The sequence below is a fragment of the Peromyscus maniculatus genome, chromosome 15 (assembly GCF_049852395.1).
Source record: "Peromyscus maniculatus bairdii isolate BWxNUB_F1_BW_parent chromosome 15, HU_Pman_BW_mat_3.1, whole genome shotgun sequence".
Taxonomy (NCBI): domain Eukaryota; kingdom Metazoa; phylum Chordata; class Mammalia; order Rodentia; family Cricetidae; genus Peromyscus; species Peromyscus maniculatus.
The window spans coordinates 57,239,266-57,257,538 of record NC_134866.1 but is presented as its reverse complement, the minus strand read 5'-3'; the positions used below and the strand labels follow the sequence as shown (position 1 = coordinate 57,257,538).

The 18,273-nt window shown below is 37.7% G+C and overlaps 1 protein-coding gene across 7 annotated transcripts in view; it reads right to left on the bottom strand.

Moving 5' to 3' along the window:
* The window catches only part of Kiaa0825 (KIAA0825 ortholog), a 441,346-nt gene that overhangs the window by 301,838 nt on the left and 121,235 nt on the right, over window positions 1-18,273 (bottom strand). For 6 of the 7 annotated variants that reach the window (XM_006986534.4, XM_076551989.1, XM_076551990.1 and 3 more), the window contains 3 exons: window positions 17,581-17,771; window positions 14,542-14,724; window positions 4,746-4,856 (listed from right to left, as the gene is read on the bottom strand). In XM_006986534.4, coding sequence (XP_006986596.1) covers window positions 4,746-4,856; window positions 14,542-14,724; window positions 17,581-17,771 — 485 coding nt within the window. The remainder of the gene's footprint in view (window positions 1-4,745; window positions 4,857-14,541; window positions 14,725-17,580; window positions 17,772-18,273) is intronic. The other variant, XM_042261769.2, reaches the window with a different exon arrangement.

Here is an 18,273-nt window from a genome sequence, read left to right as displayed (position 1 = left end):
CCCAGGTCCAGCAGACAAGATCTGCTCAGGTTAGCTGAACACTCAACAGATGATATATAAACATAAACAGTATTACCTTAAGTAAAAGCAAGTTCTCCGGCTGAGGAGAGACTAGCCTTGTATCACCGTATTGTGTGCTCAAAGAAGAAAATGACAAGTAGCAGTGAATGCATGCTTCCTCACACGGATCGTGCTACTCAGGTTCAGAGCAGACTGGTGACCTACTTAGCTAAGGGAGACTTGAAAATTGCTTGGAAGTATTCAAATAGTTTATTGAAGACCAAAGGTTAGGAAACACAAAAAAGTGTTAGAAGGAAACGTACTATAAATTACTATGATGGCACATCTGGAATCAACTACACCCAAGCATCTGGGCACACCTGTGAGGAATTAGTCTCCACTGGGTCATTTAAGGTGGCAAGGCCCATCCGAAGTCTGGGCCATATCTTGTCATGACAGTTTGCATCAAAGGGCACAGAAGAAGGGAACCTTTGCTTTTAGGCTGCTTGTGCTCCCTCACCGGCAAGCTCATCTATCCTGGGGTGAAACATTCCTTCATTGGCTTTGGAACCTACTTCTCCTAGAGTTCAACACAGACTTAAGATCAGCTGAGATACCCAGCTTCTTTGACCAAACATCATATTCTTGGTCTTTTTGTCAGGAGACAGGCATTGTTGGACTAGCCAGACCAGACCACAGCATATAAGAGCCATAATAAATCTCCTTTTAGTATACATAGATTCATTTTATCAGGTTTATTCCTCTCGAGAACTCTGACTACTACAATTACCAAGAGAATATTCTTTCTTGAATATTTATATGAAATCACTGTATATTAGCATGCTATTAGCTTGATAGTGATATACTGATCAGTTTCTTAAGTTTAATCTACTATGAAACCAGTAACTCTTTCTAAGTCACCTACATTATTGGGCAGTACCATTGGTAGAGACCTTGAATGTAGTTTATTCTACTTAATACTCTGGAAATTAATTTTCCTAAATATGGGTCTTCAAAACTGTATTACCAGAGCCTGGGAGAGCATGGAAAGATTTTCATTTTACTTATTATATTCCTCATAGTAACCTTATAGACAATATAGATAAGTTTATTTTCTATGTCACTTTCAGCATTTTGACTGGTTTGTTTTAATTTCCTGCCTTTCTTGCTCCTTTTCTTCCTTCTCATTTACATTGAATAATGTATCTTCAATATTTCTGAAAGCTGACTCAAATGTTTCCTGAAATAATATATAGGTACAAAATAAAGAGATGTTATATTCATTAAGATGTTGGATTGGCAAAATGGCTCAGCAGGTAAGGGAACTTGCCTCTCAGGCTGATGACCTGAGTCCAATCCCCAGGAACCCACATAATGGAGGAAAGAGAAAACTGACTCCTGAAAGTTGTCTGAATTCCATAAGAATGTTGTAACATGTACCCTCCCCTGCACAATAAATATAAATAAATAAATAAAAACTTTAATTACTATGAAGTTTCATAAAATTAGCTATTTCAGTCATCTCATTTCTGTTTTCTCCTTTCTCATATGATAAACCTAACACGTTTTAGTTTGCTATTATGTAACTCATGTATTTCCCAGAATATGTTTGCTGCTAAGGTGATGAACACAGTTCTCATGAACAATTTGGAGTAAAAGAGAAATAGTGATAGCTGGCTTAAGTATGGAGAGTGGGTTGAAAGGGAGGGGTTTTTGAGCCACATATTGCTGGTCTGGGACCCCCCAATTACCATGCCTGGCAAATGCATATCGATTATGATTTATTTTAGAATGGATTTTCTTGCTGCCCAGATTACATCACTGTTCTAAACATGCTGGGCTGTACGTCGGAGGCACCGAGCCTTTCTCAGCCCATCATATGGCCCCAGGAAACAGTTGCCAGAATGTCAGGCATCAAGTGGGATTCAGCAAAGGGTGATCACATCATACTTTGCATGGAAATTCAGACAAGGGGATAAAGAACCCAAGGAGTTCCACAAGAAGAAACCACATGGATAATAAAGTTGAGAATGAACAGCCAATACAAGTTAGACATGGCCAACTCTGAAGCATGTGTGAGGAGAGTGTGTTAACTGACAGGGAAAACTGGGGGTGCCTGAGAAACAAGGCACAGTAAAGTCGGGGTACAACAAGCTACTTTAGGATTCTGGGGAGGAAAGGGACATAGGAAAACTGTTCTACACGTGTTAAATAATAGTAAAATGAACAAAATTCACTATAATGACTTGGAGAGGAAGACTGGCTTTGAGAGGATTTTTGAGACACTGTTTACTGGCCATGAAAAGGCCAGGCAAGACTAAGGAATAAGAACAGGCAAATAAAGAGTTTGGAAGGCCAATCTTTGAAGGGTTCATGAACAATGCTTGTGTATGCAGAACAAGGCAAGAAAGGAGGAAGGACAGACCACTGTCACAGTAGATAACTCAGGAAATGTGGGCAGCTGCGCATGAAATGTTGAGGGGAAGGCAAACACTCAGCTAGAAATGGAGAAGTACAACAGTCTTGACAGAGGTTGTAAATTAAGCCATGAGAACAAAGAATAATCAGAGAAAATGGGCTTGCTTTTTGCTTTCTTTAATTGTTTCATATTAATAAAGTACAATCATATTCATTGTAAGAAATTTGGAAAATACAGGTAAAAATTAAAAATACTCGCAAACTCACCATCAGAGATAAAACCTATAGAGCCTCCACAGTCTACATCCTTTCAGTATTTGGTGGGGTGTTGTTTTATTTGCATTTTTTCTATAATGCTCTGTGTATGGTAGAATTGTACAGGCCAGTGTTTATCCATTACATCCCACCTCCTAGTAACTGTTCCTTGCCCAGACACCAAGGCTTCTCTTACCCAGGAAGTTTAGGGTAGGGAAGATTAGCTCGGATCTCCCTTAAAGAAGAACACTGTAAACCAGCATGTGATGGAACCATGCAAAGCTGAATAATCAAAAGCACACTTTATACAGTGAATAACTGACAGACTGTGCAGGGGAATTCTTCAGGAATGCCTGTTAACATCAACTCGGAATGGTTTTCCCTTTGAAAGGTTAAGATGCTCTTGCCAAGACCAACTACAAATGGAATGGGACTGAGATGTGGACCTGATTGCCAGCTTCTTTTTCTTCAGAAAGTTCCTACACACACTACTCAGCACCTTTCTCTCCACAAAGGAAGCACATGAGTTCTTCCTTACCCAACCAAGGCTCACAGAGGGCTAGAAGATGACCGAGTAACAGATGATCATTGGCACCAGGTCTGTTAAGCACACTGCTTCAAGGAGACTGGCTTGACTAACCACATACTTATTAATCTGCTCACCCCAATTGACTATAAATCACAATGATTTCTATAAGTTGTCAAATACCTTCAAAAACCAACCCTTTTATTGATTCCTTACTGGTCTATCTTTACTGGTCTATTGTTAGAACTCTCCTATATATGATTTTTTTCCAGTAATAGTATAGAACATTAATTTTCCATTTTCTCTTATAAACAATATTTTAACAGCTATTTTACACATAAAACTTTGTTAGCATCTTCACTTCATTCCTTACAGTGGATTTCTAGAAGTGGATTTCCAAAATTGTTTTTAAATTTTCAAAACAGGCTACTAACATGGTCCTAGAAAACTGGCACTGGACACCATTTACACTGGGAACGAACAGCCACTTGGGACTGAATCTTTCTGTTAGGGTAACAGATCATTTAGTGACAGAAGCAGAAAAAAAGACACTTCATGTTTCATTTACACTTGGGTATAGAAAAAAAAGAGACACTAAATATAAAAATTAACTATTGTTGTAAGAAGTTCCCAGGCTCTAGCTGGGCTGAATTAAGCAGGGCTGAAAGAAGTATTATAGAGTCTCACCCAATGGGGAATTGTTGGTTCCAAAGAGAAAAACAAATGTGCTGATGGTAGAGAGCAAATATGCTCATATGAATATGAAGATGTGAACACAGAGAGGCGGTAACAGCATGCAGAGGACCTGTATAGGTCAAGCCAAATGGGGTCCCAGCACTGAGAGGGGAGCGGACCCAGGACCTAACCAATCTGTAATTGCTAATAATGTATTTCCAACATGAATCAAGACTGCCTTCAGATCACCAATATCTCCTTTAGCTATTCATGATATTTTATTCACAGGTACAAAGGAAAGGTATTTTTCCAATGATATATTCTACAAAGAATCAAACTGCCATGCTACATAATGCCACAAAATGTCATCAGAATTTCTTGGAAGTGCATTTTACACTGTAAATGCTTTTTCTGATTTTTAAGTGTTGTTAATTAAATAATAAAAATGAAAAATCTTGATCATAATTATAAAAGTTACTCCTCTAAACTTGTACCTAAGATTTTGAGTCAAGTTAAATTGACTATCCAGTTGCTATCTATATTAGACAATTAGCTGCAGAACTGTCAAATCCCCAATCATAGATCAAGAATGAATTTTTAAATGCCTAGGTAATTAGCTTAAAGAGAATGAAGTTCTCAAAATCCACCTTTTCCATTACATAACTAAAGTTAGGAGTTAGAGAGATTATTATGAGTGCTGTGTCTTTGATTCTTGGGCTTAAAAAATAAATCATGGAATTATCCTTCCCACTTCCTTGATTACTGTTAAGTTCCTTTTGTAAGACTCCTTGATACCCATGATGTAAAGTTTCTGTTACATTTGTAAAAGAGTCACAGACTTATAGACAGTGTGGCATTTGGAAGTTCTCACCTGAGTAAAGAAGGGTAGAACTGTGACATGCAGGAAACCCAGTGAAATGGTTGATTAAACAATGATGCTAAGGAATTTGAAGCTGAGTCATCCATACCGTGCAGAAAAGTCCTAGGGAAACAAAACTAATTATTTCAGAATATGCAGGAAACATTAACTATGGGGAGCACTGATATAATTTTAGAATTTTACTTAGTTTTCACAAGCCAATTTTTAATAGAAGGTGGTCTCATTTTATTGAGGACAATGCATCCACCAAAATGACAACCAATCTAATAGAAGAAGAAGAAAAAGAAGAAGAAGGAGGAGGAGGAGGAGGAGGAGGAGGAGGAGGAGGAGGAGAAGAAGAAGAAGAAGAAGAAGAAGAAGAAGAAGAAGAAGAAGAAGAAGAAGAAGAAGAAGGGAAAAGGTAAATCCAAGTACTAAGAAATAGTATTTTAATAAGCCTTTGTAGAACAATCCTTACATGGGGAAGGTATAGTTATGTCATTATTATTTAATTTTAGAAGTTCACACTAAAAAATCTGTCAAAGACAAATCCCACAGAAAGTGCAATGAATACAATCTATGTCTCTCAGAACTAGTATTCTTATATTTCATAGGATTCTTATCAACTCAATAAGTGTTAATATTTGTAATATTTGCTTAATGTGAGAACATTTAACATGAGGTATATTTTTCACTACCAGAATGATATATATATACATATATATACATATATAAAACAATAAATAAAAACATAATTAAATTTATATGTTTTTAATGGCCCAAGAGACCTTGTAAGAGGAACTTAATTGTGAAATGTATTAGCATGATGCAAAATATAGAATACTTTTTCCAGAATGTCTTGTCTACAGCTACCTTTTGGAAATGACTAATATTTTTCTAAGTTGGCTCAAATTCAACTATAGATCTAGATCTAATAAGGAAGGACCCATTACATGAGCGATTAGTAGATAGCTTGGCAAGATAAAACATTTATGACTGGACAATCTATTTGCCCACATCAAGTCAAGAGTAAAGACTTTATAAATGGAATTGTTTGAAATGGTAGTTTACATATAATGAAGAAATGATATTGTCTTTTTAAAAATGAAAATATGATTACATCACTTTCCCTCTTCCTTTTCCCAAGGCAGAGGTCAAAGGATCATGAGGAACACAGCTCCAACAGATACACCACAGAAGATGGGCAGAGAGGCTGTAGGGGCCAGAGGACTGGGAAGTCTGCTTTCTCGCCTAGAAATGACTTCCTCAACAGAGAAGACCTGAAAAGTAAGAATTTCAACAGACAGGCTTATGTAGAAGGTAGAAACTGGTCAGAATAGAATACAGTTCCGCTGTGAAAAAAGCCATCTCTACCTTCTTCTCACTTCACGTCTTGCAGCTTTGTATTGTCCTATTTTCTAAACTTGACTTTTCTCTTCCTTCATTGTCTTGAGGACAGGGGTTATCTTCAATTAATTATACTTGGAAGATATTTTTCAGACACATAATATATCATCATCTCCTTAAAGCTATTTTTTTCTTTAGCTTCACTAAATTTTAGATCAGAGAAACATCCCCAAATAGTCAAACTCAGGCTATAAATACTCACTCAGTGCAGTCCACAGAGGGAATTATAAAGGCAGACAGAGGCTAGCTCAGTTCCAGGGTGCCCTTTTCGAAGGGGTCTCTCTTTTGTACCAGCAATGAGGAATTTATAGAATGGTACTGATGTTAGCTGTTAGCAGTTTCACATCTTATAAACAGAGTTCAATAGCAGTAAGGGATGTGGATGGAGGGGATTAAGGATATAGTGACTATGATACTGTGCTAGATCAGCAAGAAGAGCCTAAACTAAGTAAGAGAAGAAAACAAGAAACCCCAGGTTAACAGAATGAGCAGCAGTCATCCTCAATGACAAGGGTTTAAGATGACAGGAGAGCGAAGGTAGCACAGACAGCTGCATGGAGAGGGTAGCCTCGAGGAACTTACAGGAATTTCACAACATTTCAAATAGTCACAGAGGCTCATGGGCATTTGAAATACATCTTAAGAGAGGCATAGAGCAGGAATTTGAATTTATGGGTCCAGTATATACAAAAGAAGTCTGATTTGAAGATACCCATGTGGAAGTCATCCCATGCGATGAATTCCCCCACTGAAAGAGTGTGAAGTGAAGAGATAGCCAAGGACAGAGCTTTGGATCAACATTTAAAGCATGACATGAGGAAAAGAAGTACTAAAATGAAAGTGCAAGAAAAAAAATCAGAGAAAAGGCGAAGAGCCAGGAGAAAATTATGTTAGGGAGGCTGGGGAAAGAGAAGATGGCTAACAGTGTCAACAGCTGCAGAGAAAGTAAAAAGAATGTTCTCCTGGAGTTAGTCATTGCATGCACATGGTGGAGGGAGAGGTCAAACTGCAGTGACTGAGTGAGGGGCAGGACACACACTCATGGGATGTGAATGTGAACACAGCAGGGAAGGTCAGGGGCATGAGGCAGAAGGTAGAAGCTATACTTCACAGACTACGGCCATAGAAGGGTAGATAAAATTTATCAGAAGATTAGTTGAAAAGATGTACCATAGCTGAGAAAATAAACACATTATTCAAAAGCGTATCTAGAGATGCAGGGGTAAATTGGGATGAAAATATTTATTACAGATTGATGTGGATGGCATGGTTACCTAGACTTTGGGTTGAAGCCCGCAGGACCAGAGTGAAATGTGAGAGGATAAAATGAATGCATAACGGGCTGTATTTTCTCAGAGCAGTACAGGGCGGGGCTACCTGCTGAGCAAACGCTGAATGAGGCAAGGTCAAAGAGATGACCAAAGTTGAGGAATCTGGAAGGAGTTCCCTGTACTGTCAAATGCTGGAGTTGTCAGCAGGTACAAAAGTACTTAAGTGATAACCTAGTCGTGGGCCCGAGTCTGGTTAGAGGCCAGCTGAGTGTGGAGGGAAGAGACATGCAATGGTAAGGATGTAGGGAGAAGATGCCATTTAAGGAGGAGGATGCAGTAAAGGCTTGTAAAGAAAGACAGCTTCAAAGGGAGTGACAGCCCAGGATGAAGGACTTCACGAGTCACACATAGAAGACCAAAGCTTATCCCCACTTTTTCTGTATGCCTTTGAGCCCTTTGCATAGGTCCCTATTTGTCCAGAAATGAGAGGGTGCCTCACGCAGCACGCCCCCGCCATCACGGTTGGCCAGCTCCATAGCTGATTCCTGATAGAGGGTTTTCCGTGGTAAGTCTTCCCTGTTACTCTACCTAACATATCTCTTGTCATTGTCTCTCTCTGATTTTGTTTCTTCGTAGGACTTAGCTCTACCTTCAACCATTTCACATTTACTTTTTTCTTTTCTTTTTTGTCTTCTCTGTGCCCCTAGGAGAGGGTAGCTGAAAGTTATTGAGAAGCAGTGCTTATCACATGTAGGAGAAATGGAACCAAACAGAGTTAGGAGCCAGTGTAGACGTTATCATTAGATTTGTAATATTTTTGACAACTTACTTAGCCTCTGTTTCCCAGTTTGTAGAGTGGGATATTACAGTGTGTGAGGATTCTGTGAGCTAATGCATATGAAGTACTATGATTCATTGCCAACAAGGGCTCAGAAAAGGCAAGGTGCCTCTGTGAAAACAGCAGCAAGGTGCTGTAGAAAATGCCTACAAACATCTCAAAACTGTTACGAAAGGCCTATCAGTTGAAATAGTTACCTACTTGCAACTTTATCCTCAACATCCGAAAAAAATAATACAGGAACTAACAATAGTGGAATGGTTAACTATTGCCATTTTCTTAAAATTCAGACCAAAGGAAACACAGTACTTAGCTGGGTGTTTCTGTCAGGACATCTCCTCTTGTACTGAGCCTACAGATTTCTGGGCCTGGCAGGAGTAAGGTTACTTGACTGTATGGGGTGTTATGGCAGATGTTTATGGTCTCAGAGGGGGTGTGATCTGTGTGAGCTTTTAATTCCACAGCAAGAGCCCAAATTAGTTTCATTATTCTGGAGAGCATAAGTGGGTGAAAATTAGTCCATGAGCTCAATGGGGGAATGAGAGTATGAATTTGCTATTAGATAACCTCTAATGACATTTCAGTATACAACTAAAAGAGACGATATTCTGAATAATTTATATCAGAGCATAAAATTACAACCTTAAAAATCTATATTTATATTTTCTCCAATAACATAACCTTTTATAAACCAAATTAACATACCTTAAAATTGCTAAGTGTTTAAAAATTGAGGCAGAACACACCTTCTCTGCAGGTTATCAGAATGTAAAGAGAGCTTTTTTAGGGAGGATATGCATGGCTTGTCCTTCCTTCAAGATGGGGCACCAGGCACCATCCCTCTCCTCCACACCACACTGCCTCTGCACTGGCCAGGTCACCACATTTGACATGCTAGCCTAGATTCCTTTTCTTTTGCTTCTCTGATCCTCATGCATGCTACTCTCTTATTTTTATTTTATTTTCCTTCCCAACACATAGACTTGTTCTTGGGCTTATGTAATCAGTTGCTGGGATAAAATAAATCCAAGGCACCTCAGAAGTGAGGACAACCAAGAGCTAAAAAGACTTAGCTGCATTTATGCTTGGCTTGTGCCACTTGGAATCTGGCTGCTGGCCCAACAGAGAGGTTCTCCAAATGATGGTAACAGAATGTACTTCTGTAATGGAGTTAAGGCATCTCAACAGAGTGTGCTCTGGAAAGGTGAAGGGATCATATCAAAGTTCTTCCATCTCTGTGCATAGCCCAGTGCCCGGGTCACTAGACACATTCAATTAAAAAAAAAGAAATCCAATAGAAAAACATTGTCTTGGAAATAGAATTAAGTTAAAACCGAACTATTGAGATAATATGGGATACTAAAAAATATGTGGGCTTTTTCGATGGCCCTACAATCATGAGCAGTCATAAATATATAGAAATAGTCCAACCAAACACTTCAACATTGGAATAGCATCCAAATCACTGCTTTATTCTTTTTTTCCAAGTGTCATCTATAAGTTTGAAGCTAGCCTAGGCTACCTAGCAAGATCTTGCTTCAAGAAAAAAGAAAATAAACAAGGTATAATGTCATACAACTTCATTACAGAACTTGGGAGGCAGAGGCAGGTGGATCTCTGTGCTGTGGAACAATCCTTTCCTACACTATGAATATGTCTTACTCTCCCTGGTTTATAAAAAGCTGACAGTCCAGTAACTGAGTAGGAAGTTAGGCAGGAAAGCCAAACTGAGGATAATGGGAAGAAGGAGAGCAGAGTCAGGAGAGATGCCAGGAAGCACCACCGAGCACGCAGGACATGTGAAAGTGAGGTAACATACCATGAGCCATGTGGCAAAGCATAAACAGAAATATACGTTAATTTAAGTGTAAGAGTTACCTAGTATGAAGCCTGAGCTATTGGACGAGCATTTGTAAGTAATATTCAGCCTCTGATTCAGTTATTTGGGACCAGGCAGTTGGGACAGGAAACATTCAATTACATCTCTGAGTTTGAGGCCAGCCTGGTCTACATAGTGAGTTCCAGGACAGCCAGGACTACACAGAGAAACCCTATCTTGAAAACAAAACAAAACAAAATAAAGAAAATGAACAAATAAATAAGTAAATATAATAAAAAACATGTTTTCTCTGGGGCCATATGATGTTTAAATGTCAATGTGTAAGTGTCAAAGTAAGACACTTGAGTGGAAGAAGGTAGTTTAGTTTCCTCCATTGCTCAGGCCATGAGCTTGCAATTCTCAAATGAAAAACAGCACCATGATATTAAAAAAGGACGACTTTAATTAGAAAACAACTAGCAAAATGCACAGTCCACAGTAGGGACAGGATGGAAAAAGGGGATGAGTAGAGTTGTCAGGCCATGCTTAGAGGAAAGGAAAGTGGATCTTCATGTCCGTTTGTGAAGAGCATGCAGCCACGGGCAGGCTGGGCAGAGGACATCTGGTGTGGAGAGAGGCAGGATGAAATGCCACGTACAGCAGAGCCGACCAGCGAAGGTTCAGCATGCAGCCCTCACCAACGCCCAGCCATTTCCCATGCTCCAGGTTATTAGGACCACATACAAAGCTGTTGTATTTTTCTATTTTTTCAAAGATATTTCCCAAGTAATATTTAGATGGAAGTATACAAACCCATCCATTTTATAAACAAAATTGCTAGGATAAGAAACTTTTTGGGAATCATTTTGGATTTTAAAGCACTTTTTTTTCAAATTTAAAATATTTTTACTTCTAGTCAATACTTTTTCCACCGAAGACAAATTCTTGCTAACATAAAACCTGAAATACTCTCTTTTTAGCCTAAGGCATGAACCATCATACCAGGCTAACCTAGATTCATTTTAGCAGCTTAACTTAGATATGTAATGCAAATGTCACAACATCTACATGTTTAATGTATGCAATAAAAGTTTCTATTATATTCAAGAGTGGTTTAACCTTCATATCCATCAGCTCCCTACTTCCTGCTCTCCTTCACCACTACTGATGACTGTTTCTACAGATTTGCCTATGCTTGATGTTTCTAATGAATGGAATGACTGTTCTTTTAAACTCAGCATAATGCTTTTGTGGTTCATTTTTGCTGTGGCATGGTTCAAAACGGCATTTCATTTATACTGTAGGATAGTATCTTCCATATGTTGATGCCGAGTCTTGTTCATGAGAGTGGGGCTTGTTTCTACTTTGTGCTACTGAGAGAAGTGCTGCTATGCCAATTCCCATAAAATTCATATGTATATTTTTTATTTATTATGTGGACATGCATTTTCCTTGCTGGGTCATAAGATCACATGCTTAAAATTTCACTTAAGCATATGCTGTATTCAACATTTTAAAGAATTGCCTGTTTTTCAAATTATGTCATTTATTCTTGAGATATAAAAGAGTTTTAATTGAAAATATGTCATTCCCTCGGGATTATGAAATAGTTAGAAAAACCATAGGCTAAGTTCATAATCTCAAGGATCTAAAATTATCATGGCTTCTAAGCAGAGCTATGGATATACAACATTGGCATACTCTGAAATTTGATGACTCAAAAGCCATAGGTGCCATCTCAAATGAACTCTAACATGAATCTACATCCTTCCCTGTTCCCTATGATGCTAAGCTTTGACTGTCACGTCAACATTTATACTGAAATACCGCTGTTCTTTGTTACTAAATGTTGGGCCTACCAACTTACAGCGACTTCCCACAATTAGGAGTTTTGCTACGACAGATCAAAACATTTTGAATAAGCAGTGTTTAATTCTAATAGTCAGAATTTATCAATCTTTCCTAGAACTGATTTAGAGTAGCTTAATAGCTCACTGTTGTGTTCCTTACACATAATCACAGGGCCATGGAGGGAACAGTGTTTTGTTTTAACAGAAATTCATGAAGACAAGTTGAGGAAAGAACAAACATTTTTAACATTTTTCTTATGTCTCATTCTTCCTGAACAGATTTTAAAATCATGTATCTTTGCCCTGGGATGCAGCGGTCCTACACTAGGCTCAGAATGAACACACTTTCAGCTTATCTGTCAGAACCCCATCTTACAAGGCATGTCATGCCAAGGCACAATGGCAGGTACAGTTCACAAAAATTCAGTACATTCAGCATCATATTGTTACTTTTTCTTGCCCAAGTCCTCAAAGCATGCAGCTTAATTTTGATCATGAGTTAGAGATAAAGGTTTTTGGAATGCTAATAATATGACAGCTTCAGATCTCAGTGTGTAAAGCAGCTTGAAAGCCAATAGGGTTTTACAAAACATACATATCTCCCTAGTTGGTGAAGAACGCTGCCTTATAGACTTTCTTTGTCACAAAAATCAAAATATATTTCAAAGATTTGATTTATATTCCAGGAAAACAACGAAAACTGAATCAACATGAATCGATAAAATTTGTGAAAATTTTGGCACTGAGAACTTCCAAAAACATGAAAATGTATTTAGACTTTTACTCATGCATGTAAGCGACATAGGCCTATGTTTTATATTAAGAAAATCTAGAGGCAGTGTTTGGAACAAAATGTTCCACAATCCTGGTTGAAATTAGCAATTTAAATTTGTTGAGTGAGGTTACAAATGCACAAATCACAGAGATTTGAGAACTTGCATAGCTGTTAAAAATGTATCGAAAGGCCATAGGTTAAAAGTAATGAATGTATGTTTCATCATTATTATTATTATTAAAATATACAATCTGTGATCATAATTTATTTGTTTTACAAATGCATTTGGAGGTTAAAATTTTTCAATTCATCTGTGACAACCATGAAATTCAATATTGCTCACCATGACCAATCCATGAAATCTGTCAACTTTGTTCCTGGTTTTCACAAGGCCTTTTTCTGAGATGAACTGACCCATTTGAACTGAGAGCACAGCAATTTTTTCATCTATGGCAAATCAGTTTATTTTACTCGGATTTATTAGGGGCTTCAAGTTTAAGCTTTTTATGTTTTAAGCCATTTATATATAATCTCAACCTTATGTTGGTTTTACTCACTGCTCCTTCTCCTCTCTGAAAGAGTTCTTTGCTTCTAAAACAAGTTCTCAGCCTGTTTTGCAAGAAGGAAGAACCTGTTGGCAATGGTTATGCTTTGAGTGGTCAGAGTGGGGAACTGAAAAGAAAGTTGTTAATTATTCTTAGGCCAGTGACCACACAAAAACATTCTGAGAATGTTTTCAGAAAGAAAATGTGTACACCACTCTAACCAGAATGTACGAATAGGAGCCTTCTGCCTAATTTAACCCAAGTAATAAAAATATTATGTGACCCTTTTTACTGTTCAATAAAGCAAGAATACATAATTCTTTGAATATAAAAACAAACATTTTGGAGGGAAATTTAAAAATGATGCTAAAGTTTGTTCTTAAGAACAATTCCAAGTTTTAAAATATTACCTATTAGAATCAAGCTAAATTGAAATTAAAAGTAGGTTAAATTTTTATATTTTACTTTTATTTATAAGAAAAGTGTTTTATTTTTTCAGTATAATTACCTATCTGCTTCGACTTGCCATTACTAGTTAAGACATTAAAACCTAATGTTAAGATCTATGCTAGACTTATTGAAAATATGTGAGACCATTGGATCTCTTTCAGATTTGAGCACATGTAGGAATTTTTAATTTTATCTTTTTAAAATTAGAACCAATTATATCACATAAAAAGTGTAAATTACTGGGGCTCAAGAGACAACTCAATGCTTAAAAGAGAATACTGCTCCTGGAGAGGACACAAGTTCAAGTCCCAGAACTGACATCGGGCAGCTTGCAGCCTCCAGTTCCAGAGGATCTGACAACTTCTGGACTCACAGGCACCAGCACCCACCTGTGCGTGCACATGCTGCCCCCACCCATACAGACAATTAAAATTAATTTTTAAACAGCTGAAAACTATTAATAGACAGACAGAAAGACAGATAGAAATAGATAGATAGATTCCACTCAAAAAGTGAAAGCTAATGCCTGGCATAATTGTACAAACTCAATCCCAGCACTCAGGGGAGGAGACAGAAGGATTTCATCTTTGACGTCAGTAAAGGCCAGATATTAAGACTGTTTCAAAAAACAAAATCAAAAAGGTGAAGCTTATTAACTGAAAGGGACTAACCAACAGACATGGAACATGTTTGGAGTGATTATAGCTTTGAGGACTGATTCATGTTCGATTTATAAACTATCCCAATTTATGATATTAAAAATGTACTTCAGAGTACTTCTACTTGGTATTAAATACAGAGTTCAATAACAGGTGTGACAACAACTGGGTTAAACAAAACATTTGATACTTACTTATATAATTCTGTTAGTGGTGCTGTCAAAATGGCTAATGTTGTCAAGAGGTGGTTGCAATGAGTATGAATTTTAAAAATTTTATTGTTGTTACACTCATGAGGATTCAAAATTTCCTGTACAGATGTACAAACTGACCATAATATGTTCTCAGTGCATATTAAGATTGCCGTGACATCGAGTCTATTGGAAAGAGAGAGACGAAAAGTCATGTTAAATAACATAGTGCTCTTGCCTGTTGTATACACTCTAATCTGTGTGTCCTAAGCATATGTAAAACGAGAAAGGTATGGTTAGATATCAGAGATATCTACATAGACACACCCAAGCCAGAGAGTGTCAAAACATCTTGTGGACACTCGGGAATTGGGTAGCCCATCACATCATTACTTTTCGTGATTCCAAGAGCTGCAATGCTGTTGTGGCAAGCCTTTGGGTTTTGTTTGTTTTAATTTTGTAGTTTTACTTTTTTTTTTTTTTGAGAACTTCATCCAGCAATGCTGCCTGTAAATCATTCCTGCTCCAACTTCTCCTGTGCTCCCTCCCAAATCATGACCTCTTCTTTAATTATTTTTATTACACATAAGAATACTCCATGAAAAAGTATTTGCTTTGCATTATCAGAATTCTCTTCCAGAAGCAAAATAGGAGCTGGTTGAAAAGAACAATGATCTGTCACACACACACACACACACACACACACACACACACACACACACACACACATTGTAAGTAAGTATTTGATGGCAGAACATGTCTCCATGTCATCCACACGTAAACCATCAGAAAGAAGGTCAGGTAACATACTCTCCTAGGAAGGGGGAGATGAGAGGCCATCACAACCAGAGCACAAGCTGAGATGCCTATAGACTCAGAAATTTCTAATATTATATTTATTTGTGAAAGAAGACTATATTATCTTATTCATCAACATTTTCATTTCTATTGCTCATGTGGTATTTCTTTAAAATTTTAAGTGCATTTTTATTGTAATCAACACACACTAATTCCACATATTTCTTATCAACCCATGAATACAATGTGTAAAAGGTATATATACTAGTAATATATAACACATGCATAAATCACATATATGGATTTGGCCATGTGTTATATGAAAACTACTAGGTTATTACCAATGGTAATTATCAATAATTGTTGCAGGAGAATTGTCCATACTGCCATTCCACTATGCCGATAAAGCAACCTTGAATCTAGGACGGAGTCAGCGATTGACTGACTGGGATTAGCCATGGAGTTCTTGGAGGACTTTACAGGGCGGCTGCAGAGGACGGGAACAGACTCAGGAGGAGTTGGAGGTGGTGTCTGGTGCAGGAGGTTCTGGAGAATGTGAAAAGAGGGTCGGGCATTCCCTCCACTTTTCTTGCATTCTTCAGGTCTTTATCTCAATTTCTGACTCCCGAGTTTTAATTACACCAGAACGAATTAGGTAACATTTCATCTGACAGCTACAAATAATCACTGGCCATTATCAATAATCACTGGTAATTATCAATAACCACCTTTAGGAAGATTTAAGTTTTGTTTTATTTACTTCTAATTGTTAATAGTTTCTGATCCAAGATACACACACACACACACACACACACACACACACACACACACACACTTTGGTTTCTGTAATAATGATGGTTTATTTACCTCTCATATACAAGTATTTACATATTTTACAGTGAAAGTTTAAAAGGAATAATTCTAGATTTGCATAACACTTTTGTGCAATCATCCAGAACAAAAAAGCCAGTCTCTAGTACATCATTAATTAATTAAATAAATATAACTTATTTCATGAGCTAACAATAAATCTGATAATACAAATATCTCATAATTATGAGCCACATAACAACCAAAAGTGACTTCTGCTTCATAAAAAAGAGAGTAAACTATTCTTTACTCTGAAAAGGAATTTTACATCTACACTTCAGAGTTCTACTTTTTAAAAATAGCTTGATCAGTGATTCAAAACAGCCTGTGCAAAAAGCACATTTGTGGAACACTGTAGCAGGACCTAAGGACCCTTTGAGTCACAGTGCGCTTTACAAGAATATGGTTAGGAAATGATTCCTCCTGCCAAAAACAAAGGCAGAAGGAAGTCTCTAATGCATGTGGGTTCTTTCTAAAATATATCTGAAAACATTATTTCATACCTGAATCCAGGTTTTAATCACATTATGTCAATTATCTAAAAGAAAAATAATAAAGTCTTTTCCCACGTAGCTCAATGTTACTATTAAGCTAATTTGCATAATACTGCTGAAATACTAGAATCACACTCTAATTCAGTCTTTTATTCAAAACCTAGTGATTTTTGCTTCTCATTTTTCATGAACTGGCTTTCAGTAATAAATACAGGGGCAAAAGGAAAATAAAAGGAAAGTCAAGACAATAAATTAGACTGTTTATTACTATTGTTGTTGTTTTTTGTTTTTTTTCAAGACAGAGTTTCTCTGTGTATCCCTAGCTGTCCTGAAACTGTGTAGACCAGGCTGGCCTCAAACTCAGAGATCTGCCTGACTCTGCTTCCTGAGTGCTGGGATTAAAGATGCCTGCCACCACACTGGGCTAGCATATGTTTAAAACAAAGTAGTTTTCTTAATGAAAATAGCTACTTCGTTTGAAAAGTGTAGAAACTAAATAAATAAAAGGCTGAAATCCTTCGGTTGTTTAGTAGGACCAAGTCAAGTTCGCTGCTCCGTCACAGCGTGGTTGCTGTTTTCTCTGCTACGGGACAGAGCCTTATTGTGCTCTTATCTTATTGTGTACATTTGACCTAGAGTCACACGTGGGAACATTTTCTGCAGGCAAAGGGGGTTCTAACGCTTGTAAGAGGAAAGAGCAGGGAAGTCAATCGGATCCATGGCCCACTTTTCTACACAATGCCTCAGGAGAAGCGGCACCCTCTCCTCTTGGATGTTAGAAACTCGCTAAACACACAGACTTTGCCTCGAGCTTCGGAAGAGCATTCTGCTTTACAAACTGATCTCTAAAGAAGTCTCCTTGAAGAGCAGCTTTCGTTACCTTATCTGTGCAACTCTCTTAGGACTGGGACACGCCCGGGCATATCTGGAGGCTAGTAGACCCAAGGACTTCTCCAGCACCTCTGCTAGGATCTCCTGGGCCAGCTTAGCCGGTAGTATGGTCCAGAGATCATGACGCAGAGCCCAGCTGAAGTAATGCCACATCTGGATGGAGAAGGAGCATCTTTCCCCCTGGCAAAATCATCACACATTAAACAACAGATCACATTTTCCAAAATGTCCATTTGCTTCCTAGGAACCTAATTAGTTCAGGCTGAGAGGAAATCGTTGGAGAGCCTGCTAGATGACCAAGAAAGAATTTTGACAGGATGTTAAACATCCTATTGACAAAGGAACATATGTTTTATTTCAATTACGAATGAAATATTCCAGTGTAACTCCAGACCACAAGCATAACCTAGCATATTCTTGATCCACCTGGTCTTGGCTTGCCTTTTGAATTTTTCTTTTAAGCATCAGCTTTGTAGTTACTTAACAAGTCCTGCTGATTCTCCAAAATTAAAATCTGTTTAAATTGTTGATGGAGGCACATTTCTCTGAGACTATTAGCATGATTGAGTTAATTTTATAAATCTTTCAGATTCTGTATTATTATGGAACAAGAGGACGGAAAACAAACACATTTGCTAAATCTTAGGCACATTCATGAAGCCAAGTGGGATGCTTAACTATT